Source organism: Eleginops maclovinus, chromosome 3 (genome assembly GCF_036324505.1).
Source record: "Eleginops maclovinus isolate JMC-PN-2008 ecotype Puerto Natales chromosome 3, JC_Emac_rtc_rv5, whole genome shotgun sequence".
NCBI classification, from domain to species: Eukaryota; Metazoa; Chordata; class Actinopteri; order Perciformes; family Eleginopidae; genus Eleginops; species Eleginops maclovinus.
This window is the reverse complement of record NC_086351.1, coordinates 7833282-7859884: the sequence shown is the minus strand read 5'-3', so window position 1 is coordinate 7859884 and position 26603 is coordinate 7833282. Positions and strand designations below refer to the sequence as shown.

General features: G+C 41.2%; 1 protein-coding gene across 2 annotated transcripts; it reads left to right on the top strand.

The window, feature by feature from the left end:
* The first annotated feature begins 1694 nt into the window (after positions 1-1694).
* nr2f5 (nuclear receptor subfamily 2, group F, member 5) lies at positions 1695-21473 on the top strand. Of its 2 annotated transcripts, none has more exons than XM_063879276.1 (4): positions 1695-2859; positions 13408-13688; positions 14986-15232; positions 19173-21473. In XM_063879276.1, the coding sequence occupies exons 1-4, from the start codon at positions 2496-2498 to the stop codon at positions 19490-19492; spliced, it is 1212 nt and encodes a 403-aa protein (XP_063735346.1). In that variant the 5' UTR covers positions 1695-2495; the 3' UTR covers positions 19493-21473. The 2 variants fall into 2 exon arrangements, with proteins under 2 accessions (XP_063735346.1, XP_063735345.1); XM_063879275.1 differs by having other exon boundaries at positions 1695-2871.
* Positions 21474-26603: the final 5130 nt, after the last annotated feature.

Genomic DNA, 26603 nt, shown 5'->3' with positions numbered 1-26603 from the left:
TAGATAGATAGATAGATAGATAGATAGATAGATGGATATGGATAGATGGATAGATAATGTATGCATGTCCTTAAGAGAGGAAGTGTGAGAGCGTGTCTAAACACATTATCGCTTTTCAAACCCCGGTCCCATGCAGCACCGGGGCGGTGATGGGACACTCGCCCCTGGCAGCGGTGTTGTTGGAATTACCTTCACATGACAAATCAAGCCCCGATCTGGGAAAATAATCAGGTCCCCGCTGCTCTCGGTGTGGAAAGAAACCCATTAGAGAACAACACTGTCACTGTTAATTACCGCAACAGCCTTTTGTGCGCTGCCAGAGACTGTATAACACAACAAAACGACAAAATCAACACTTTCCCGACTGGTAAACGATTTAGGGAGTTTTATGGCTTGGTGAGAAGTTTGGCACCTTTTTTTAAAATTCTTTTTGCAGAACTGAGAGGAGTATTTCTGGAACATACAACATATTAATCTACTATTCTTTAAGATTGTTTTTTAGTTAACTTGTTGGCATATTTAAGGTGGAATATGTAAAGGTCTAGGTGGGGTTAAAAACATTTTGTTGATACCCAGTATGTTAGAAAACATCTGTGGGATTACATGCACAGACAGCTGCTCAAGATTGATGGCAAGGCAATGCTGCATGGTAGATAAAACGGTTGGTAAACCGTGACCTTCAGTCGCTGATCAGAGGGCAAAACAATAAACAACATGACATTATATTTTCAGAGAAAACATTTTATTTCATGTCAGAAAATACCCTTAAAATACCTGGGAACCAGACAACCAGTGCCTACATATAATTTCTTATACCGGGAAGACATGTTTAGACCTATGCAAATGCTTTAAATAATAATGCATTCACAGCAACAGTTTAATCTACAAATATGTTAAATTGCTTTGTTCAAACTCTTAACATAAACCTATTTCTTATTAAACAAGCTGTAAAATGCAATTATTGTTCATTTCAACTATCACTTAAATATACATATAATCTGCATGTTCACGGGAGGTTTCCATACCCCACTTGTGTAAGGTACATATTGGACCAGGAGTATCCTCCAAATTAGTCAAGTCATAAACAAAGTACAAAGCTTAGACTGAGAATTAAGGTAAAAAGAGAGAAACTTTCCTCCTTCAGCTGTAATTGTCTTCCTGTCTTCATCACAGTGAAGGTAAAAGATGTAATTAAATAACAATGCGAGTGAAGAGGAACTTTGAATCCCTTCTCCCTTTATTATAAGTATGTACATTATCCCTTAAAACGATAGATTAAATATACAAGTAAACAAGTAAAGTAGAACACATACACAGCAAGAATAGTTTCCAGAACTTTTTAACTTTACAAACGTATTTAAATTACAAACTAACAACATGTTTATTGCACCGCTAAACAAACAAGATGCAGCACATTGTATTTTCAATGGGACACTTTAAAGTACTTGTATCACAACAACCGCGCCTGTCAGTCAAACCCATCCTAATCGACCGCTGTCCAATCAGAAAAGCTCCTTACTTTTTTAACAGACATTTGGGGCCAATCACTGCAGACCTTTTATGTCTCACCTCTCCCGCTGAGGGGAGGGGATACTTCCTTATTTGGTACTTATGACCTAATATGGAGCGCCGCCAGGGGGTCAGCCGTACGAGGCAGCCTGCTAGTGACACTTTCCCCCAAATTGTAGCTTTGCCTCTCGGAGATTGGACGGGCAGTCGAAAGCTGACGGGATACACTCGAGCGGCAAACACTGCTGTGCACGTAAAGTGTCTCCCTGTTAAAGCTGTTCTACCACACGGACGATCACCGAGGATATTTAGGCTGCGTGTTGGGTAAATAAAGATCAGACGTTGCTTCTTCAAAAAACCCACAGCGGCGCGCAAGAGGAGCAGGGATTGCCTTTTACGAGTCATATTATCTCCAAGAGCTTGCTGGGACTAAATAAATCTCTAAACAACATGAATTGCGGTCAGTCTGGGGGAAGAATTTCTCTTGCGTGAATCGAAACGCAGAACGCTATTGATCGGAGGACAGACTGGAGCGACTGGAGGGGAAACATTGTTGTCCGTTAATATTCGCCCCTCTTTCAAGTTGTATAAGCGAAGAAGAAGTAAGATAAGATTTTGTTTTTAACAGCCAACACGCTGACTCTATGGACTGAGTTTTCCGAGAGGTTGCACTCTGAAGAACCAACAACGTGTTTATGGATTGCTGGGCAGCGAGGAGCCCCGGGAGTTGTAGGCTACGCTGTTATGCATCGATCATGTTGATACCTCGCTGTTGCTGTGAACTTTGATTAGATGTTTGCGGGAACAACTCAGTAAGTCAGATAAACCATTTAAATAAATACACTCAGATAAGCTCAGATTGACCTCTGGAGGAAGTGGGAAGAGCCTTTTCGCCCTTCCTCGTTTTTTTTCTCTCCCAAGACGTCAGCAGGATCTCAGTCTCTCCTTCTGTGATTTAAACAAAGAGCAAAGTGTTTGGGGATAGCATGGCAATGGTAGTAAACCAGTGGCCAGAGAACATTTCTGCAGATCCGGGGTCTCAGCTCCAGATATGCCAGGAGCCCGGCGGGGCACCGGGGACCCCCAACGGTTCCACTCCGGGGAACGACACACTTTCCGGGGACAAAATCCCCAACGTGGACTGCATGGTGTGCGGGGACAAGTCCAGTGGGAAGCATTACGGTCAGTTCACCTGCGAGGGATGCAAAAGCTTCTTTAAGCGCTCGGTGAGGCGAAACCTCTCGTACACCTGTCGGGGGAACCGAGACTGTCCAATCGACCAGCATCACCGGAACCAGTGCCAGTACTGCCGCCTGAAGAAGTGCCTGAAAGTCGGCATGAGAAGAGAGGGTAAGACCATAGGTGTGTGAAGGTTGTCAAGTGAGGCATGCGTTTACTTATCGTATTTCTGTTTGAAGTTGTGCGTAATGTTGCTCACTGTAAAATATAAATCTTAACAGGCCATTAAGTCTGCAAATCAGCTGTAAAATATTTTACTGTTTTAAAAACAAGTTAACTCTTCAAACAGGCGTAAGCCTCAAGTGCTGTTTCACTTCTATTGATTTGATTTAAACACAACATATTTGACACAAAGTTAAGATCATCATGTGTAGCATTTAAGAAAGCTGTAAAACTAGAACAGGTTGTTTGGAAGCCTTTAATTTGGCCAGGTTGACATTTTTGCATCGCACATTTAAGATCAAACATGACACTGATTTGTCCTCTCACTTTTCAAAAGTGCCATGGAGATATGTGCGTAAAATACGCACTGTGAAGCCTGTTGTTCCAATGTGCTACACAGTTTATATGCACTGTTGTTATTCTGAGTGAATAATCACTCACCACCTGCGGCATACACAATGCTTATTTCACATTCATTTACCAAATCTAAACCATTCACCCTGGTGCGCTGTGTTCTGTGTGAAATCCCTCTTTTGTCCCTCCGTTTTAATTATGCTGTTTGTTCACCGACACCCAGAGCCGCTATAAGAGGATGCCGCTACATTTGTTGTATTGTGTTGGATTAACAACGGGTCAGTTAATGCCAAAAGGGAGAAGTGGAAACGTGTTGGTGGAGGACAGCGCTTCCCCTTATTGTCTTTCAGCAGCGCCGTGCCATTCATGAGAAATGGTATGGTGCAAATTGCAAAATGTTTTCAACAAATGGAGCCACATTTATTTCTCTAAACATCTGTTTGCAGCTTTACTAATGGGTTCTATTTTACGTTTGTTAATTCACTTTAAAATACTTGATTCTGGCCATCAATACTTCATATAGAGAGACAAGCTGCTGATTTAAAAGCTATATTTTGGCTGTAGAAATACTGAATCTTTTTGGAATATTTTCGGGAAATTATGAAAATAGCCAACAGCAGCATACAAACCGCTTACTATCACACACTCTAACACAGGTGTTAAAGGGCAAAAATGCTTTAACCGTTTTGTGAGTGCAAAAAAAAGTGTGATTTACCCACTCATCTTCAAAAATCTTTCATGAAGATGTCACACAACACCCCGTTTATTTCCCTCTCAGATGACACTGTTATGTCAGCAGCAGCATCTCGGTACCCCTCGACAGGGTCGCTATTGATGAAGGACAGATAGTGTCTCACACCGACCCTTGCCGCTCTTTGTTATCCGCCTGAGCCAAACACAGACGCTGGAAAAGCCCGTGTTTTCCTTACAGCCTGAGATGAGATGATCCCTCAAGGGTTCCCGCTCACTATGCCTCTCGGGCTGTGTGTGTGTGTGTGTTTGTGTGTCAGTGTGGGTGTGCACTGTACAACCAGTCTCACCTCCTGTAAAATAGCCCAAGCCACACCGACTCGGTCATGCTTCTTTCATTTGAATGAACCCGTGTAAATCGCCTGCCTCGCTGCAGAAAACGTCTTATTCAGTGTAGTAATGAGACCTGAAATGCAAAGTTAACTTTTAACAGGCGAAACCCAGATTTTTTTATTTTTGCAAATCATCTCTGCTATGTCTTATTTTGGAAATAAATATATACACATTCAATTACATAGATGAAAAGTTTTGTTAAAAATGCGATCTTTCAGACTCAACAAAAACTGCATGTTGCTCATGAGATTTAAGAGATCTTATTCGCCTTAAGAAACGCATGAAAAGGAAACGTTTTGCTTTTCAAAATAAGATAACATTACGATGCTTTGATGCACTCCTAAAAAGTATTCTCCCTTACACTAATTTAGTGTCTTTAAATATGTTTTTTTTTTTTTTTTTAAGAAGATCAGTTACAACTTTCAAATCAGTTTTAGGATAATTAAAACTTTCTAGATTTTAATACAAAAAGAAAAATGATGTTTTAAAACTAATTTTCTGCTTTGTATCTCTTACTGCAGTGCTCTGTTGTAGTTGGGGTAAAAGGCTCAAATGTAGAGCAGGTCATTTCACATTGGCTGAGCTCATCTATTGGTGCATTCGAGGTCAACAGGATTAAACTGTGTCCTTAAAATCCTCTTTGTAGGCTGACTTCTGTTTATCAGCATTCATTTATCTACTTGTATGAACATTTTTTAAGGATACATTAACCATCTGTCAAATTGTCAAAACGTAATGTGTTGTCATAGTTATTTTTTGTTAAATGAGAAGCTAAGAAATAATAAGTCATTACTCAAATTGTGCATGAATTAAGTAAGTCACAGATCCTTTAAGTATTTAATATTGACTCCCATGTTTTAGTTAAGGAAAAGTCACAACTAAACCACATTTTAATATTTGTGTTAACATATATGCAACAAATATTGGAAACAAAATCCTGGCCTCTTTATTTCATGGTAACATATACAGTAAATGAAACACTGCTGCATCCTAGAATTCAAAGATTGAGGGTGTCAACTGAGAAGTTACCAGACTGTTAAAGCACACTGGCCTCCATCCCCAGAGGTCTTACATAAGTTATGTTTCATCTGCATTATTCAACGGGTTCAACTAAGGTTGTCAAGGGAAGCAGTGTTTATTCACATATGATCTGGGTGCAATATGCATTGGATATTTCCGATTTCACATTTCCAGCAATATGCAAAATTCTTGGAAAGATAGTGTTGAAATATAGCAGGAACTCACAAGTGAAAATGCATGTTTGCTGAGCTGAAGGAGTTTGACATGTTATTAATCATTTAAAACCTTTTTACTTTTTCAGAGCATATGGGTCATAATGTGCGTCACATCCTGAGTACGAAAAGTATAAGGGGAAAGTGCTGGTGAATAGGAGAGGTTATGGGATATATTTAGAACAATTTGAATGTGGTGAATGGATTTATTTACAAAATAAGGTTGATAAGCTTTTTGCATAGCAGAACCCTGATCACCAAAAACCAGTTTGATACTGGTTATGAAAAATTACAGCATGGTTTGAGATCACTCACCCTGCTGCATGATTTCTCTGTTGGGACTGATTTCATATTTAGTTTCCTGGGAAGACATGCTAAAAGTTTCATGACTGGACCTTGTCGAATGTAGAAGTTCCTTAGTTTCAAGTGAGTGTTTCTGTTTTTTCCCCCAAAGGAAGATATTTAACCTCTCTGCAGACTGCTGTGTGGATCATAATATCATTTGTTGGAGATGTTTTATCGGGAGCACCTTTCAGCACCATGGCAGCAAACATTTCCGTGCTGGCCTCAGTGGGAATCAAACCTTGGCAGCATTAGTGTCATTGTCTCACCACACAGCTACACTGAACCTCGTCTTGTTTCTCAGTCAGCACAGTTTCTAGGTTGAATAGGAAGCGGGGAGGCAAAGAAAATCAGCATGACAGTTCCTTTGAGCTGGAGTTAATGTTTTAATGTTGAAGCAAAGACAAGGTACTGACTTCACCGACAGAAAGTCAGGTGTGCTAGTACTTTGATTAATGCATGCAATTATTATCTCAACTTGTTGTGGGTCTTTAATCCATCGATGGGATTGTAACTTTAAAAATGTTGTCTTGCTTTATTACCTTTTTTAAAACATGTGACTAGAAGCCTTTTTCAAGTGTCGAATGTTAAAATAATTTAACATGATTACTTTTCCATTTGGATTACCTCAATGTACAATTTCCAAACTTCCAGAGAAAAGATATATCCATACAAATACTTTTAGTTAAACTTAAAACATAACTTAATAATGTAACCTTAGAAATTACAATGGGGAAATTAGTTTTTTTAGCAACACAAATGTGTCTTCTGCTCAGTGTATTTCGTAAAGCCATGTTCTCAAAATTGATGTCGTGTCCTTGGATGATGACAGCAATTTTCACAACTGGAAGGCATGACTTCCACTCTTTTTTGATCTCATTTCCTTCCTTAAATACAAAATGATGGCATCATTTTTACCCAGTAAAATAATTGTATTACATTAAAGTCTATTGTGTGAGTCTAATAGATGTGTAATCTGATTACATCTTTGTTTTCTGTTACTGTTTGAGGCATACACCTGGGCAGCTGTGAGCACACCACATACCTGCAGACACAAGATGTTAGTGATAGTAAATAACTTAAACATTTGTATCATAGCCTAACACAGATAAAACATTCACATTCGCTGCTGTCTCCTCTGACCCATATCGCGCTCTGACAAAACACCAGCAGCAGCAAAAATATATAGGTCAACCCAAACTAACACATTGATAACATGTCAAAGTCCAAATGTGTGAACATGCCTGTGCCTCTGCAGTGAGTAAATAGTTCACTAAAGTCTAACAGGCAGCGTGTATTGACTAATCCATATACTCCACAATGGGCAATTTAACACCAAAACACTGCAGCCTAGCCTCTTGTGGCTCTGAAAGCCTTTACATATCTCAGTCATTCAGATATTGTCAAATTCAAATACTTAACCCCTGTCAGCATACTCACAGTCATTATCACAGGCGTCTCAGAGGAAAATGGCTCCCATTCACAAAACTGCTCACCTCCATTAAAGTGACACACCAAAGTCGGTGGCATTATCTCCAAGGCTAGCTTCAATATTAAATAATGGATGAGTGATGCTGTTTTTAATGCTTTTGTACACATCAAGGTAAAGAAGCTTCTCATTGCAATACAACACATAATGACCTCTTCCCTTCTAAGCTTATGCCTCTTTCTGTATCACTAATGTGACTAGAGTAATGTGACCCTCTCAGGTGCATTCAGTCAATCACTAAACTGACTCTGGACTGTTTTGCTTAAGACTTAAGTAGCTCAGCCTGTTTTTGTGTGTCACTCGGGTCACTTGTATTGACACACACACACTCAAGAAAGAGGCAAATAATTGTTCAGAAACGTTAAACCTCTACGAGGTTTCTGCTTCAGTCTGGCGGACAGCCATTCTTTAGTATAGCGCTGTGGGGGAAACTGCACATTTATAATTTAGGCTTTTAGTTGATGATCTTATGTATGCTCAGTGAGTGGGAGTGCAGCAGTAGAGAGGACAGAAATAGATGCACCAATACATTTTCCTATTTGGATTAATATAATTATTCTGGCATTTATAGAGGTATGGGATAGTGGCCAGACATGTTTTTTGGGCACCTCACAGACCACAGGGACATCATGAAATTATACCATACTGTATATTATAATGTATTGTCCTTTCTGGTTAAATTTGGGATAAATATAATAAAACAAATGTTTCCCATCTTATCTTATTCTTAAAAAATAAAGTAAAGGTAGTTTCAGCCCAAAATTCGGTTTGAAGTCAGGTTTCAAAGCTCAAAAAATAATAATATCCTGTAGGTAAATAACAAATAAAGCCAGGGAGCTGAGAGGGGGATTACCTCCAAGGACAATATGTGTTATGCAATGACTAAACTCACAAAAAAATACATAAACGTCTAACCTGCTGTGGCCCACAGTGTGTTGAAGAAAGAGAAGGGGGTTTGTGAAAGTGTAAATATAGGGATAGTGTGAATCAGAGTCACAGAGGCTGAATTTGGTTTACTAATTAATTCAAGAACTGCATCATCAAAGTCTAAGAGAGAGATGGAGGCAACTGCATTCACACACAGCAAAGCAACTTCCTCACGCAACCTCCTCTGCCCTCCATGTCTCTGTCTCTCTCTGTCTGCGTCACTGTTCTCCCTCTCTTCCTGCACTGCCTCCGGTTTTTTCGGCACTCGCGTTGTGTTGTGTCTCACATTGTATCGCTGCATACCGCTGCTCTTTCATGTTCAACACACAACTGAGTTAGACATCTTTCAGTGTGCAGTTAAATTGTTAGGAAGGTTTGGTTAGCTGGGTAGTAAAGTTTTTTTGAGCAACACTTTTATTATAATACATATTGATTTAGCTATATCCTCCTTCTATTTTATAATGGTGGGTTCCTTTAGTGGGATGCAACAATAAGCAATTTTTTTTTGTTGCTTCTCCTATACTGGACTGCCACACATTCGGTGTGTTACACGTAGATACACAGGCAAGCATCACTTTTTTCTTCGCAACTATTTTTACACACATTGCAACAGTAGCTGTTAAGCTTCTGTAATTGATTTTCTGTTTACCACTTGGGGGCAGCGGAAATGAGATGTAAAAACAACACTGACATATTATCTCTTTAAGAAATTGATATGGGGTCTTGTTTGAGAACAGTTGCTTCTTTAGACATACAGCTTTTGCTTTTCATCAACTTAATTATCTGGCTCGTTAGTTTTTAAATGCTCCAGCATCTTTAACAGCCTGGTTCACACTTTGTCTGTCCGTTTGTTATTTTCTGGGCATGTCGTGTACCGTGAGCGTAGTGAGAGTTAGAGTCGAACAGTAAGTTTCAATGGCTTAAAAACCTTATCAAGGAGCTTAAATACACTCAAAAAACTCTGTCCAGTTGTTATGTCATACATGTTAAACAAAACCAAAGTTGATATCAGATTTGACAGAGAACTGTTTCTATGCTGAACACAACTAGTGTGTGGTTGATGTTTAACAAGAAAACAAAAAGGAAGTTCTGGCAATATGAAATGTTCTTTCAAACTAACAGAAAGGAACGTTCACTTGCACAATAGTATGCTTTGAACCACGGAGTCGTCAGACCGCGTGAAGGAACAGTATCTGAACATATAAAAACCCTTTTAAAGAAACTATTGAATCCTATTAACAGTGCAGTGACCCCTAAAGCAGTGTTACCCCACCCAATGGCATCACAGAGTTTGATTGACAGATTTTAGACATTTAAAAAATCAGGTATTCATAAAATATGTGCTTGTTTTTACTGCTCCCTTACGTCACGTTGTTTGCCTCATTATCTCTAACTCTCTACTGGTTTACACATTAGCTCCTCTCTGCCTCCTATCTGACTCTCTTTGGGAGCTTTGCCCTGCAGGTCAGAGTTCAGAGCCAAAATAAAAACTGGGAGAGTCACAGGGATATTACCTTGGTGTCACATCACACAAAGCCCTTTGATACATATCACACCTATGTGCATTTACACAGGCTTGTGCAGTGACACACATATAGGCCCTGAAAAAAATACAACCAGGTATTTTTATGTTTTTTTTGTTTGCAGAGTTTATTAAGATTGTAATCCTCTTTTAAAGATATACTAAAACATATGCATACTCAGAAATTAGGTGTGGCAAGATGTGATGTGAAGAGGCAGGCACAGGTTCATCCAGGAACATTTATTTCTCGCTCGCCAATGGAAGCTTTAGAAATGGAAAAACCTACTTATTAAATGCAACCATCAGACAGAGCCAAATCTATAATGCGTCTGTGTTTCCCCAGCACTGCGACCTTTTAGTCAGAATGTTGATAGGCCTTAATTGTATTTAGCTGCTGTAATTCCACTAACAGTCTGACCCAGAGGCTAATCCAGGGCAGCCAGGCAGCGAACTGTGCACTCTGCCAGCTGCCATTTGCTGAAGTGGCATTTTAAAAGTCGCAGCTGAAATGTCCCATGGTACCTCTGTTTGTGTGCATCCCTCCTCATCTAACTCATTCTCCTGCCCTCATTTTATAACCCTCCTACATACACGTGATGCTGTTTTGTTTTGGGTTTTAGGGATTTGCTGGGCTTTGTCTGCCCTCAATCTGGTGTATTACTTACAGTAGAAGGCAGTCGACAAGCCCCCAGTTAGATGGAAGTTTAAATAAGTAAATCAGTACCAGGTCAAGTGTTTGCTAATTGTAGAACATTTTCCTACTTTACCTTGCAGATCATGGAAGTTGCTGGTCTACTGCTGGCTCATGCTTTCAGTATTTTTGTGTGATTTTGATTAGTTTAGGTTCACCAAAGTCAAATATACAAACCTATAGACTAACCAATCGAGGTAGCAGTAGTTCAGCGTTTCCTGTGCTTTGTAAAATCACACTTTCCGGCAAGGCGGTGCAACAATTATAAATACAGCGTTCACTTGAACTTATTTTCAGTTGATATCTTTTTTTGTTCGTACTCCTATAGGCAATACACTGACTTGACAACCCCACTTCAAACGATCCAAATTATCCCTCTAGCAGTTCAAGCTTTTCCCCCCTCTTGTTTTCTGATGACAAATTAAATCAAGCTAAGCTACAGTGCACCCCAATTAAAAAACAGGAAACAGCTTATGGCAGACACCCAAATGTGACTTTATACCCCCCCCCCTCCACCATTAATTCTCTATCTCTGACCCTGCTTTCCTTTTTGTCTTATCCTCAGGCATCTGTTTCTCAGTAATGTCATTTCTGTCTCTCTTGCTGCCCTCCTCTTTGCCAAGACACGACATCTCTCTGTCTCTACACTTGTCTGTCTTCCTCTATTAATTTAGACCTTTCCAAAAATCTCCCCTCTCTCTCTTTCTTTTTCTCTCTGCTCCTTCGTGTCATCCAGCCGGCTGTAGGCGAGGAAAAACAGAGAGTTATGTGTCTGAGTCAGAGCTACTCAAGTGCTCTGCCCCTCAGCCACGAGTGACCTCCACAATGAGGCTTTTGAAAAGTCAAGTGGATCAAGTAGATTCGCCACCATCTGCAGGATTAACCACTAATCAATATGAAAGCAGATTAATAGCTATGAATTCGCGTAGCAGCAAGGAAGCCAGGTCCCAACAGGTCATGGAATTTTTGGAACGTCATTTAATGTTGAACAATTTGATTGAGAGATATAAAAGTGATGCAGGAGGAGTTTTTACAACTATGAGATTTGTAGGTCATAAGATTGCTCTGAATTAGATACGGGGAATCAGAGAAGAGCCTGTCAAGGTACTCCTCTAAGGGAACAACAACAGAATTGATCCTTTCAGCATTGCCCGTGAATAACAAAGTCCAGAGGCCTGAGGAGTGGTGAAAAGAGGGAGTAAGGTTATGGTGATTTCCATGTAGGGAGAAGTTCAGGGACTCCTTTCTTATAAGTTCCAATATGTTCAGGACTTCCTTAACACATGCATTTTTACTAAAACCTTTAAGACGTTTTATTTGTGGCTTGATTTAGAGGACTTGTTGAGTGAACACTCTAGGATGCACCCCAGAGTGACTGGAAACGTATCTCATCAGGTCGACTTTGTTAAAATTGCACGGCCTTACTCGGACTACTTTCCCCCCTGCTACTCAAGGCAGTGTTACATATTCTTTTGTTTGTGAAATCCTGCAAAGACAGACACGTGCGGCTAATCTGACAGCCTTCCTTTGCAAGGCGAGATGAGAGCTGCGGGAGTGCGAGTGACAAGGAATGTCCCATTGTGCGAAAACATCTTTGTGACAGGCAACACCTCTTCATAGCTCCGCACAGTGCTGTTTGCTCAAGGAGATCACATTCTTGTCCGGGAACACACAGACTGACACAAGTTAACTCGGAAAACTGGTAGTTAGAGGTCAACACCTTTTGTACAGAGGTATTTTTTCAGCTCAGAGGACAGGCTAGAATTAAAGGCATTTTTATAACGCCCGTGAGTGATTTGACCTCTCGTTTTTCAGACGGTGCGTTCAATTGACACAGCTGCTGCATGTGAGGTGACAGGTGATGCAGAGTTGAAAAGCATTTTCCGAGCCCCTCCTTCCTTTAATTTTCACCCCTCTCTCCACCGCCTGCTTCCACCTGTCTCTTTATGTAAACCACCGCTCTCTATCTGAAGCCTCATCTCAGGCTATATTCAAATACATTGAACTCCACACCTCTCCACTCTATTCCCTCAATCTCTGTTTTTCTCACTTTTTCTCCCCTTATCCCACCATTTCACCCTTTTACCTAATTTTCCCCCTCACATGTTCCCCCCTCCCCTTTGCATTCTCATTGCCACTCCCCCCTATATCTCACGGTGTAACAGTAGATGGAGTTATTAGTCAGACAGTGGGGATGACTGAACAGGTGTTTTCCAAATGGGCCTTTGAGCACTCGCCGCATCATCATTGCAGCACGGGGGGGGTAGGAGAGCTTGGCCTCTGTGTGCCCTTTTCGCCTAAGGCTGAGCCATTTGCCAGCATAGGGAGGGGAGGGGGCAGTATGTTATCGTATGTATTCATGTGTGTATGCATATGTGGGTGTGTAACATATGTAGGTGTGAAACAGTGTTATATCTTTACCAGCTGCTGCTTGTCATTACTCATTGATGCACTACAGCAGCGCAGAATGGCCTTGACCTGGCCACTTTCCACCCCGCTACTCAAAAGACGAGCGCTGACATATTTAGGAGTCAGAGAAATGTTCCCCTTCTCCACACTTTTTGCCCCTTTGACCCTATTCTACAAACCCCCCAGCAAACACATTAGACATACCCAATTTCACTCTTTCTTTTTTGTCTTTGTCTCCTTTACTTTCAGTTTTTCCGTCAGGCTTTTAAGTTTTACTAATTTTACATGTAGGCTGTGTAAGCTTACAGATATTTAAAGGTCTGTTAAAAGTCTTTACTGCGATGAAGACAAAATATAAACTCTGTAAAAATGTTGCCTATTCTTTTATTCAATATTCTGATTTATGCTGCTGGAGTCTCAATTTCATGGTTTTTTTTCCCCCCATCAGCTGTGCAGCGAGGACGCACATCAAACTCCCAGACCAGCCCGGGGCAGTACCTGACCAATGGCACTGACCCGTACAACGGACAGCCTTACCTTTCCGGCTTCATCTCTCTGTTGCTGCGCGCTGAACCTTACCCCACCTCTCGCTACGGGGCCCAGTGCATGCAGGGAAACAACCTGATGGGCATTGAGAACATCTGTGAGCTGGCGGCCAGGCTGCTCTTCAGTGCCGTGGAGTGGGCCAAGAACATCCCCTTCTTCCCCGACCTGCAGCTCATGGATCAGGTGAGAATTTACACTAAAATATCCGATCAGCAACGTTGAAGGAATTATTTGATCTGTTGCAAAGATACTCTTCCTATCAACTCACTCATGTTATATGTAATTTGTATGATTAATAAACATATTCTGTATCACACCCTCTCAAGCACTTTCAAAATGATAACAATAGATTTTAAAATTTTCCTTATCTGTGAATCACCATCACTCAGTGTTACATAAAAATAATTCTGTTTGGTTATTATTCACTCACGGCAGGAACAGGCCTGGTGTCAGTGCTCCTCTTGTAGATTTACACCAGCTGTAAATTCCTGGCACGGAAAGAATCGCCTGACCTATAAATATTCACGCGCACCTTGGGCAGACATAGTCATCACAAATATGTCATTCTGTACCTGCACCACATCTTATCATTAACGTCATGTCAACATGTAGTATGCATCGGCCCCGTCTCGAATTGTACAAGTAGCTTGTGCTTTATATAAAACCATTTTGTATGAATATTTTCAATCTTAAAAAATAAAACTACAGCTGATGCTCACACGTGTCTTGTAACTATACTGCTTCTAAAGTTATCAGCCTATCAGGGTAAAAAAAAAAATGTAAACGCTGTTAAAGAAGACAACTTACTAATAGCAATTAACCATCATTTTAAGTTCTGCTACTAAGGTGGGTCATTTTGGTTAAATTAAATTAAGATGAATATGTTTATATATCAAAAGACGCATCACATCCTCTTGTAGCTTTATGATGAACGTTTCATTACATTCATTGGTCCTTACAATCAGTTTTTGACAGTTTGACACTCTGTAATCTTTGTGCAACATGCCTGATTTGTTTATGCTTCCTCCTTCCTTCAGTTATTGAATATATTACGCGTTTCAACATCATGTGCATGAATAGAGCTCCTGTTGTCTGGCTGGTTAGCATTTCCTCTTTTAATAATGTGACCAAATTCTGACCTGGTCAGGATTATTAGATGTTTAGTGCATTTCGTGTCTGGCTCCACTCTTAACATTAGCGCTATTGAATTACAGTTTGACACGTTCCAATGATAGGTGGAAGTGCTGCTTGAAGTATGCAAATCATGAGCACTTGCCAAACCTGATACAACTTTTACACATCATTCCTGTTAGATACATTTTGATTGTTTGAATCCAGTTAACAATCCTTAAGTATTTGGAATCATTATCTTGTCCCCATTACGTCCATATTCAGGATTATTTTTTTTAAATTTGGTTTTAAGTTTCTCAAATCCAGATCTGTCAACCACATCTAATTTTATCTCAATCTGATTTCCTAGGTGGCTCTATTGCGTATGTCTTGGAGCGAGCTCTTCGTCCTCAACGCTGCCCAGTGCTCCATGCCGCTCCACGTGGCCCCTCTACTGGCAGCAGCAGGCCTGCATGCATCGCCCATGTCAGCAGAGCGCGTGGTGGCCTTCATGGATCACATCCGTGTCTTCCAGGAGCAGGTGGAGAAGCTGAAGGCCCTGCAGGTCGACACGGCTGAATATTCCTGCCTCAAGTCCATCGTGCTCTTCACGTCTGGTGAGTTTCATTAAAGCTTAATAAAAACAGTGAAAGACACAGAGCAGCTGCGTAAAATGTCAATTGTGACTCGTCTCTGTGAAACAGGATTTGACTAGCAGTGGATGGCTCCAGAGTGGGTAATAGAAAATTTAGAAAGGATTGGAAATTCATAACCTCAAAATGTCAAATGTATGGCGTTTCTGCTTTCTAAGCTTTTAAATGATGCACATTGAAACATTTGAAGAGGAAGAGACAGGAATCTTGCAAGATGGTTGAGGATGATTAGGATATGAAATACATCAACAAATGAAATTAATATGAAACCGCGTTGAAATCAATATCATGTGGATTAAAAATGTAACACAAATAGATGTATTCATTGTAAACTTAATCAATTACTGTCAAGATGCATTGATCTTTACTCTCCTTTGTGGTTAGATTCTGATTAAAAACACAACATAACATATCCTCTCTTGTTAGTGACTTTACTCATACTCAGGCAGAAGGGAAGTCATTTGCAGGTTAGTGTGCTGACATTCAATGGCACAAAAATGTCCCGTTAATTGGTTTTAATCATTCTGACAGGGACAGGTAATCACAGGGTATGGAACAACATGCAAACAGCATTTAAATATGTTACCGGTATAGAAATGAAGAACTTCAAAGGAAACTTCAAGTTGTTACATCTCATGCAAAGGTGTTGCTGTTGTTTGGATACATGAAAATGTTGTCAGCTGTTGATACAAGCTTCAAAAAGATTTAGGCTCAAGCTAATTGATAAAACATAATAGTGGTGAGCATCTATAGCTTCCAAAATGTGTGTAGATGAGGCTTTGATGCCAAAATTATTTAAAACCCATCTTATGTCTGCTTTTTAAGAAGCCATTTCACATAAATGCAGTCAGTGATGTGACTAATCCATGTGTAAAAAGCTGACTAATTACCAGCATTACTGTGAACTTAAAAAGACAATTAGAGATTCTAGAGACTAAATTCCAATCTGTGATTTTACATTTAAACTTTTGCTTGATAAGTTAACCACAGAATAAGAGCTTTTTAGTGTGAAGAAACCTTTCTTCCCTCTGCTGAGTTGGAATCCAGTGTGACGCATGAAGCTGGCTTCAACTTTACTTAACCGCAACCTTTTCACCTCGCTGAGCCTGACCGAAGCGTGACCTCTAATGCTGCAGCAGATATTGTCTCGTTGGCTCCATATGTAAATGCTGCTGCTACAGCCTTCCCACTAGTCAGCCATGGTCTTTGCCCTCCATGAATTTCTCTGTAATTTGATCGCTCTCTCATAATCTAAAGAACCGCTACTGACCCTGTGCGTAGGTGCATCACTTAATTCACTTTTTCGCTGTTGGAGTTAACCATAAGCTTTTACCTTTGTATTTATCCTGGAGTCATCCTTCGCTGAGCTTTAATTCGTCTGCCCATTTAATACAAAAACATTTTGTGGGAAAGACTGATAGACAAATACATTATACATATATCATTATATATTTCTATATATTTCTATATAAAAACATAAAGGCTGATCCATTATTTGTATACTACACACTTGCTTGAATTCTTAAATCCATTTTTCGGACCTCCTAATAAAATGGAAACGAGCAGACCATGATCTGTGAAGTTGCTTCACTGTGATATTTGTTCAAGGTTCTTAATTTTTTGATGATTATGGACATTTCCTACAATATTTAAACAATTATCAGGGCGACCTTATGACAAAGAAAATACTTTTGTGCCATAGATTGGTCTATTTATGGCCATTGCCCCCAAAGATCATTAAAAAAGTCAGGGGTCTTGAGCCTCACCCCCTCACTGTGTCAATGCATGCGTTTCCCACTGAGCTACACATGAGACTAAATCAAAATACAATGGTGTTACATCTTGAGGAAACTCATGGCATTGTTTTCATACTGCTTACATACAAACCCAGTTGAGGTTTATCCCAACAGTCACTGCACTCCAGTGCCAGCCAAAATACTGTCACTTCTGGGATACTTCAATGAGAGATCATGCTTTGTGACCCAGGGGGAAACGGATGGTGAAGAAGCCAACACTGAGAAGCCCCTCTTTGCATGGCTTGTCAGATTAACTGTGTTTGTACCTAACGTCACTCCTCCGTGTATGTGGGTGTCTGTGGGTCCAGAGCTCCCCTCTCTTCCTTGCTTTCATCAGCCATCCTTCACGATCTCATCTATTATTGAAACCAGTCATCCACCCCTCCTCCCTACACTCCCCGAACCCCACCCCAAGCCCAGCCCAGGCCCTGGGACCCCTGCCCCCACCACGGGAGTTGAATTATGTATGGTGGGTTTCAGTGAGACGGAGGATTCGCAACAGCCACGGCCATGACCTACATAACCCCTGTAGCCCTGAGCATCCCATGTGACTAGTCTGTGTGCGGGCAGATGTACCCACATACACATCATAAAAAACTGCAAATGACTCGCCAAAAGAAGACGATACATTTAGCGAAACGTGCAGATAATAGCAGAACATTGAGTTTAATGGAAACAGACATGCGCACTCTCACACTAGATAGACCTGTTCATAAACCTGACTCCTGCAGACCTGGTGCAATGAGCTAACAAGCTGAGACAAACACCAATAAACCCTCACCTCCCTCTGAGTCCCTCCCTTCACTTCCCCTGTGAAGCCCAGTCCCATCAATGCACATCAGACAACGGGCATCTCAGTGCTGCCACCCTGATCCCTCACCCCCATTGACCCGGTGTGTGCCCAAGGATCAGACAAAAGAAAATGCCACTTGGCGTGTAAGGGCGCCCACAGAGCTGTCGCTTCGGCACGCGAGGTGGTTTCAGTCCCACAGACAGCTTTACTAATCCCAGCCAGGCAGGGAATGCTTTGTCACGCAGGACCCAAAATGGCGGCCCAGCAAAAAAAGCAATTCAGCTGGCCCCCAAGTGGAGGGAAATACAGCTGAAGTGGGGGCAATTATAGCAGCCGCTGGGAGTGAGTCGAGGTTGACACGCTTGATTAAAATATGACATAAATTAAATGTTTTGTTGTATGGAACCCACCAGGGTTTAAACAGGGGGCAGATCAAAGTGTGAGACGACAAAGGGGACCTACGATGCAAGGTGACAGGTTAAAACCTACGGGCCAGCACTTTCAGACCGAAAGAACGCTCTTGAGGAGAAATTTCCCACATTGAAATCCTGTCCTCCACATGAGGGTTCACTCAGGGGGCAGAGTCAGAGAGCACTCCCCCTGAATGTACAGTATGTGGCATAGTACAGTGAAATGTGTCTTTGTTTTGAGTTCACACATCGTGACCTCTTTTGCTTAATCCCCCGTGCTCTCCCCTACACACAGAGGGTGCGAAAAGTACTGCGCAGTGTTACACACTCTATCCGTTGTGTGAGACTCTTACCAAGGCAGGGGCCATCGAGAGGAGGTGTGAGGAGGCGGGGGGCAGAACATGACCTCCAGCTGCGGGGAACGGGACTTTGTAGTGTGCTGTGAACACAGACCACAGGAGTGTATCAGATACGCATCTCTGCAGTGACAACCTCAATTTGCTCAAGTTTGAGAAAGATTTTCTATGACTTGAGGAATTTAAGCTGAATAAAGAAACAAAAAACGTCAGCTCTTTATTACATTTGATAACCCCTCTGCTACAGCATTTATGTCATATAATCAACACAATTCAAATCAGGTCAAGACTTCAAATTGAGCCTCCCAGTTATATTACACTAGATAAAAATACAATTCTCGCATATTCAACCCCCAGTGACACAGAATGTCAACTTGAAAACGTGATTGTTATTAGGAACAAAATAAACGTCACACCTGGCAATTGATCATTAGGATTTTTTCATTTTACGTGTTTTTATTGCATATTATGTTTCCTTTCTTGCAGGGTGATTCATACACTATAATGACTCTCTTTGATAACTATTTATATTCTCTTCCTTTCCTCTAGATGCAATGGGGCTGTCAGACGTTGCGCATGTAGAGAGCATCCAGGAAAAGTCCCAGTGTGCCCTGGAGGAGTATGTAAGGAACCAGTACCCGAGCCAGCCGAACCGCTTCGGACGCCTCCTCCTCCGCCTGCCCTCCCTGCGCATCGTCTCTTCTCCAGTCATTGAGCAGCTGTTTTTCGTCCGGTTGGTAGGCAAGACACCCATCGAGACACTGCTCCGCGACATGCTGCTCTCAGGCTCCAGCTACAACTGGCCGTACATGCCCACCGTCCAGCGCGACCGGCCCATCTCCCTCCACTACAACGAGAATGGGCCCTGAGGAAGATGGACGGGAAAAGCTGCGGGAGAAATCAGGCTGAACGTCTATCAAACTGGTCATCCATCCATCCATCCATCCATCCATTCTTCGCGTTCAACTTCCTCTCCCAGAGGAAGCACCTCCCTCACCATTCCGCTTAAAAAACCCAGACTGACGATACCATCCGTTTCCTGGTTCCTCAAGCCAGCCAATCATTCATGGCCATTGCAGAGACTTGACGGCCCCTCAGCCAATAGTGCAGGCTACATTTGAGATGTGGCACAAGATGGACAAGTTGGTAGAACAGGTTATTGCGCAGTTCACTAGCAGGTCTGATGGACTCACTTCAGATGTCACTTGTCTCAAACCCCATGAGAATGGGGGCAGCAAAAGACAGCTTTACTGTTGGTGCCTCAGTATGGTGAATACTGAGCAAGGGCTTTGCCAATGGGACTCTACAACCAAGAGCACAAGGCCTATGTATATTCACCAATTTTTGAAAAGAAAGCCTGAAGCCATTAAAAAAAAAGACAAATGCCAAAATGTCTTGGACTTTTGCAGAGGACATGTTTTATTGTGTGTGTTTGTATTAGCACTGTTTGTATGGAGAGAAAAACTCATGATTGTGTCCATATGTACAGTATATCGTTGATTCATAGGCATCTATAGCATATTAGAGTTCAATGGGAAAAGCTCAGGTTCAAAGGGTGGGTAGACAGACAGACAGACACAGACAGACAGACAGACAGACACAGACAGACACAGACAGACAGACAGACAGACAGACAGACAGACAGACAGACAGACAGACAGACAGACAGACAGACAGACAGACAGACAGACAGACAGACAGACAGACAGACAGACATGCCAATATCAGTACAAGAACAAAAAGACAAACACAGTAAACATTTACACTTATCAGCAGCCTTTGCCAAAGCTGACAATGCATATTCTTTGCATTTGTGGTAGTGTTGGTGATGAATATTGCATTTTCTGTTTGTTTATAATTTGAATATATAATTGTTTTGGGTCTCAGGGGGAAAGAAGGTGTTTGTAAAAAAGAAAATATACAAATAAAAGCTTATAGGCACTTGCATTGTAAACTAGTCAGAACCAACACTTATTCACTCCTGTAAAATCACAGCACTGGTAGATTCTTGCTACCCATTCGATTGATCCACCTTTTTCATAATTCAAAAGGCCTATTGAAACTCCTTACATGTTGTTATCGCAGGAGTGACACAACTTCTCCTCATTATTGTTTTATTTTCATGATTGTCAATAGTGGTCCCCGGGGGGGAGCATTTTACAAAACTAAACTAGCTGTACTTGTCTTAGAACAAAGATTTTGTCACTGAGCATTTATGTTATGACTGTGCCATAATCTCTCGTTACCTGTTATAACAGGTATTATGTCCTGTCAGGGGAGGAAATGAACTCACATGATGTTAAAATTGATTAATTTGCACATTAAGTCAAAGCAAAGTGATGCAAAATGCAGATATTTTTTAATGCATCAATAGAGAGAAACGACAGTCCTGCTTTAATATCATCAGCACTTTCATTTTTCAGACCTCATGCAAGTTCTTTTCCTCGTCTTGATGAAATTCTCATGTAGGGAAAAACCCCTTGTCTCATGTCATTTGAGCTTATCGTAACGATACCGTAGAGAACAGTATCACTAACCTCTGAAAACCTCAGTCTATGTTACAATATTATCCCAGTTGGACTTATGACTGTGACTTAGTTTAGGACTATTTTAGTTTTTTTTTTTTCTCTTCCCTTTGGTGGAAGCAAGTTTGTTTTGACAACCTGTCTCACATTTCCAACATGACACTGTGGTATCAACTTTGGCATTGGAAAAGCCATTTGGGACCTGAGAACGCTATCTGTTGATAAATGAATTAACAGAAAAAATCTATGAGTTTGTTTTATCTGCTCTACTTTTGTTTGGAAATATGGATTATCCATTAATTGAAATAAAATACTGTTGTTCACAGTGCGTTTTCTGTTGTCTTTTAATATCATGTGTTCTAAACGGCACATACAATTACTACTTTAGCCTGGTCTGAGATAGATTGTTTGGTGCCTAAATGCACCTTTGGAGTTGTAGTTATATTCTCCTATGAAGTTTTTCTGTTCATACGGTAGGTGTAACTTTTAATCCAACAACCAGATATTTTCTTATTTAGATGTACTTATGTACCGATGATTCAAGAGTTTTATATCCACCTAAACCAAGGAAGTTATGTGAAATGAGCTCTGAAGATATTCATGTCGACGGAGGTGACTGCACTCAATTGACACTCTGTAGGAGATCAGTGTTAATTGTTAACAATAAAAAGAAGAACATTTACAAAAATATCAAACAGAATATTGAAGGTTTGGTGCAGGTTTTTGGTGCAGTAAAAAAAATCTACATTACAAGGTTAATTTATTCATTATATTACAAAACAGGGATGCACAGAAATGTAAGTTGTAGCTCCTTCACACACACACACACACACACACACACACACACACACACACACACACACACACACACACACACACACACAACATCAATGCATATTTCAATTAAAATATGATTAATAAAATAAAACAAGTAAAATAGTTATTTGTGCACCCATCATAAAATGTATACCCAAATGAAACACACCTAAAATTTGAACAGGTGCATTCTGGGTATAGCTAAAATACTAAGCAAGCATGCTCATGGGGGATTCTCCAATGGAAGTTTGCAGTTTGCATTCACTCAGAAATACTTTATGAGGAGTGCAGTGTGACAGAGGATGATTGGACATACTAGTACAAACAAGACGAGCACGAATGACGTTCAGACACGTGAGTACAACAACTAACATCGAGTGTGTGTTTGCATATGTTTGGGTGCAACCCTCTTTTTGCTGTAATGTGCATGTTTAAGGACTGTAGCTGTTGCCGTGTTTACATCTCTTTGTCAGTTGTCTTGGTGTATTTATTCTGCAGCTGAAATGGCAGGTTATGACAATAATGCAGCTTTATGCGTGCTCTGTTTATGCCTGAGGGTTTTCTCTTCTTTTGGATTGTTGTGTGGCTGTACAGAGATAGGTGTTTTGATTTGGTTAATTGATTATCAAGTGTAATGTATGCACAAGCAAATACCCATTAATTCAAAATGAATGCATTGTTGGTTTGTGGTTTGGCAGTGTTGAACAAAGTCTACCACCCTACCTCCAGTACTGAACTAAAGACAAATGTGTAACATTCTTGTAACGTCCTATTTATAACCCCCCCCCCCCCCCCCCCAACGCATGCTGGGATGCGGCCTGAGTGTTGATACAGGCCAGCTTGGTGCATGACAGAAAGTAAGCAAACATTCAACTGGGTGTGTGTGTGTGTGTGTGTGTGTGTGTGTGTGTGTGATGGGGAGACACAGAGAGAGAAAGAACACACATGGTCTTTGACCCTGGGTTCAAGGTGTGTGTGTGTGTGTGTGTGTGTGTGTGTGTGTGTGTGTGTGTGTGTGTGTGTGTGTGTGTGTGTGTGTGTGTGTGTGTGTGAGAGAGAGAGAGAAAGGGGTAGGGAAGTCAACATTATTAAGAGTCAAAATGCACCAACCTGCTCTTGTCTAGATCCCTGTCTTTAATTCTATTTGGTCCCTTTCTGAATGTTACTGAGAGCTACCAGCACACACCCCCCCCCCCCCCCCCCCCCCCCCACACACACACACACACACACACACACACACACACACACACACACACACAACCTACTTCCCCCACATGGTAACCTTGTGCCCCTTACACCAAGCCTCCCCTCCTCCAACTACCTCCCCCAATCCCTCAATTCCCACCCTCGATCTTACCCGCCCACCGCCATCACGCCTCCCTGTGTGTGTGTTTGTGTGTGTGTGTGTGTGTGTGTGTGTGTGTGTGTGTGTGTGTGTGTGTGTGTGTGTGTGTGTGTGTGTGTGTGTGTGTGTGTGTGTGTGTATGTATGAAGAGTAGCCGATTGACTTATGCCTTCATTTCTGAGCTGTCACTCCTGGCCAAACACCATGACCCCTCAACCTCCATTTTGGAGGCGCACATTTTTTTCTTTCCTTCAGCGTATGAATATAAAAAACACATGTGGCCCAGAGGTGTGTGTGTGTGTGTGTGTGTGTGTGTGTGTGTGTGTGTGTGTGTGTGTGTGTGTGTGTGTGTGTGTGTGTGTGTGTGTGCACATGTTTATGTGTACAGGTAAATCAAACTGACACAGCTCCTTTGAATGGCAGGAGCTGAATTACTTTTGCACTTCAATTTTGCCCACCTGCCATTTATGGCAAACACCGGGCTCAGCATAAACCATAAAAACCAAATATGTTGCTTCAAGATACAAATCAGAGCCTGTAAATATCAGAACCAGGTGCAGCAATTACAGGGCAATCCTGTGTGGGTAAATTACTTTGCATATGAGATGTATGTGGTTATTGTTGTAGGTTTACATTATATAATATTAAAGGTAAGGATTTCTTACTTTGATGGCAGTCTTTATTTTGAATCCAACAGTTTACAGATGGAAGAAAAAACACAATAATACCACACACTTGGTTGAAAAGTTATGGTAGCTTACGTGTCAGATCAGGGGCCCTGTGTGCTCAGGTTCCTGCAGTGGATCGAGTTTTATCAGACTTTATTCTACTTTTAAGTATTTCTTTGTTCTGATGTTTTTAAGAGTAACTCAGTCGGTTTCATTTTGTGCTTCTTTCCCTGTTTCTCTACACAAGCATATTCTCAGTAAGAACGCTCTATAAACTACAATGATCAGTATCTTCTTGTGCCAAAAAAACACAACAATTTTTAAGTTGCATGGGGACAGAAAATCTCTGTCAAAGTTTCAAAAAATACCTGGATAAATGTATGTCAGCCCTTTCACAATTGAACCTGATGTCCCAGTCTAAAGGCTCTAGATACCCCAAAATCAGAAATAATATATCCATAGTAGCCAAAGCTACATTCAAATATTTCTTTCTTATACACTTATACACTTCTTGTATTTTTCGGGGTTGTCTAGGTGTTGTCTTTATTTCTAAATGAATGACTCATTTTTAAGTCCATATTTTTCCTCCCATGCCACAAGAGAGCTTCACCAAATCAAGTGAGGGTCATTTAGGTTGCAACGCAGTGCTATGATGCACACATTTACACATGCAGGACAGAAACAATGCGTCCGTCTGGGCCGTCTGTAGGTCGGCTACCATACCAATCAGGTCCCAGCCAGAGGTCGAAATGACAAACACAATAAGGCAGCAGATTCATCACCCTGTGTGCTCTGACAGTAATTGTCCTGGGTCCATGTCACAGTCCCCCTGTTAAAAAATAACAAGGGATGCTCTTCTGACAGAGATGACATCGGAGCCAGTCACATGCATTTAAGCTAGACACCTCCTCTATTTGTTATGACACACTTTCAATTTAGCAAAAGGGCCCCACAGAAGATGAACAGTTACCTACGTGGGAGAAGGGAGACCTGTGAAAGCAGGTCACTGTGTGTAATTTAGAATTGGGTGAAGGAAGCGAGACAAGTGATGGGATTTTGTTTAATAAAAAGGCATCTTTTGTCTTGTTGATAAATGTCAATGTTGGCAGTACAAGGGCGAGCTAGACGTCTATCTCTGGGGGATACCGCAGTCCAGATCGATAGGTGGGATGTCAGATTGAATTGAGGTCACTCTTTGTCTCCCGAAAGAGGTCCCACTTACTGACTCACCATCAAAATGTAGCGGGGTATTAAGTGAAGGGAGGGTGTGAAGGGGGAGGAGGCCGGACAGTTTGTCCCGCTGACCCTTGTCTTGTCAGAACAGAGAGGCTTTCTGTTCTGCAACATGTTCATCCTCAGTTATACTGAGACACTGTGTACGGTTTGACACTGACGCTGGTGTTTGAAGGATCAATAACCTAATGAGATGTGATCAGGCTGTTGTTATTAAGTTCTATGTAAATGTTAAACAGACTGACCATATAATCTATCTGCTCGTTTCGAAAAGAAAAAATGCACATTTGTGAGCGTGTATACGGTGGCAGGTCCCTGCAATCACAGCAGTCTCTGGCTTTAACAACTAGACGATGATTCAATGACTTCTCACTGCATAGAGTACATTTTTCTAATCAATGCTGCACTATCACTAGCAGCTGTGTTTAGGTCTAACGTTCCATAACTGAGCTGTGATGTTATTCGCTCTTATCGCTGTTATAGTGTAATTATATTTAGATATCTTTGTGGGAAGTTGTTGGAGACCAGACAAAATCTAAAAGGAAAGTGATTACTGGACTTTGTCAGGTTGCCGGAAAAACGACTCCAAACACAAGCTAATAACGATCACCGTGTAAATGCTGACACTTCTGCCATTTCCACTCCATGAGGTGGTAATAGGTTATGACAGTGTTTACAACTTCGAGCGAAAATCAGTTATTCTATTCTATTATAAACAGAATACTTGTCTATTTTTGAATAAAAGGGGTGTTTTCTAGCTTGTGAAATGCGATGGCTTCAATTAAGTAGTCATTTTCATATCTTAAAAAACACTCAGAGTTATTCTTTATCTCTCCACGACTTCAACAACCCAGAATGTTTATTATAGCATGACAAATGTGACTAAAAATCTCATCCACCAGTGTGGGTATTGCATATTGTTTATGAAAACAAGACAAAGTTCATTTTGAATTTCATTAATTTCTCTTGGTTTTCGTTTCTCTGTGTGATGATTTATACTTGAATGCATGACAAAAGAGCCATAACTGAAAGACTTTAGTGAGCACGCCTGTTGACACTTGATAGAGCATTACTTCTCCAAAGCTAATATTATAATGAATTGGGTCTGTGTCTACGTGTGTGGCCCACCATCGGACTGTTTGTGAAGATGTCCCAAAAGCAATACCCCCTACTCCAGAATCAACAGACCCCTATTTAGCATTCCCAGATCCCCTGAAATGAAACGTTCATTTTTCCATAACTATCATCTCCGGCAAAGCATTGCGAGGGAATTGGATCTGTCTCGGCGCAGCCTCCCTCTCCTCAGATCTCATCAAGCCTGGGTTGGAGTCACCCCTCTCCCACGGAAATTGCTCTGAACGGCAGGAAAATGCACATCATTGAGGTGCAGACC

Bases quoted from the DNA above. Each gene is read 5' to 3' on its own strand.
- nr2f5 (XM_063879275.1), top strand. From the start codon at position 2,496: ATGGCAATGGTAGTAAACCAGTGGCCAGAGAACATTTCTGCAGATCCG. The intron at 13,689-14,985 runs GTGAGAATTTAC...CTGATTTCCTAG, and splicing joins ACCTGCAGCTCATGGATCAG to GTGGCTCTATTGCGTATGTC. The intron at 15,233-19,172 runs GTGAGTTTCATT...CCTTTCCTCTAG, and splicing joins CATCGTGCTCTTCACGTCTG to ATGCAATGGGGCTGTCAGAC.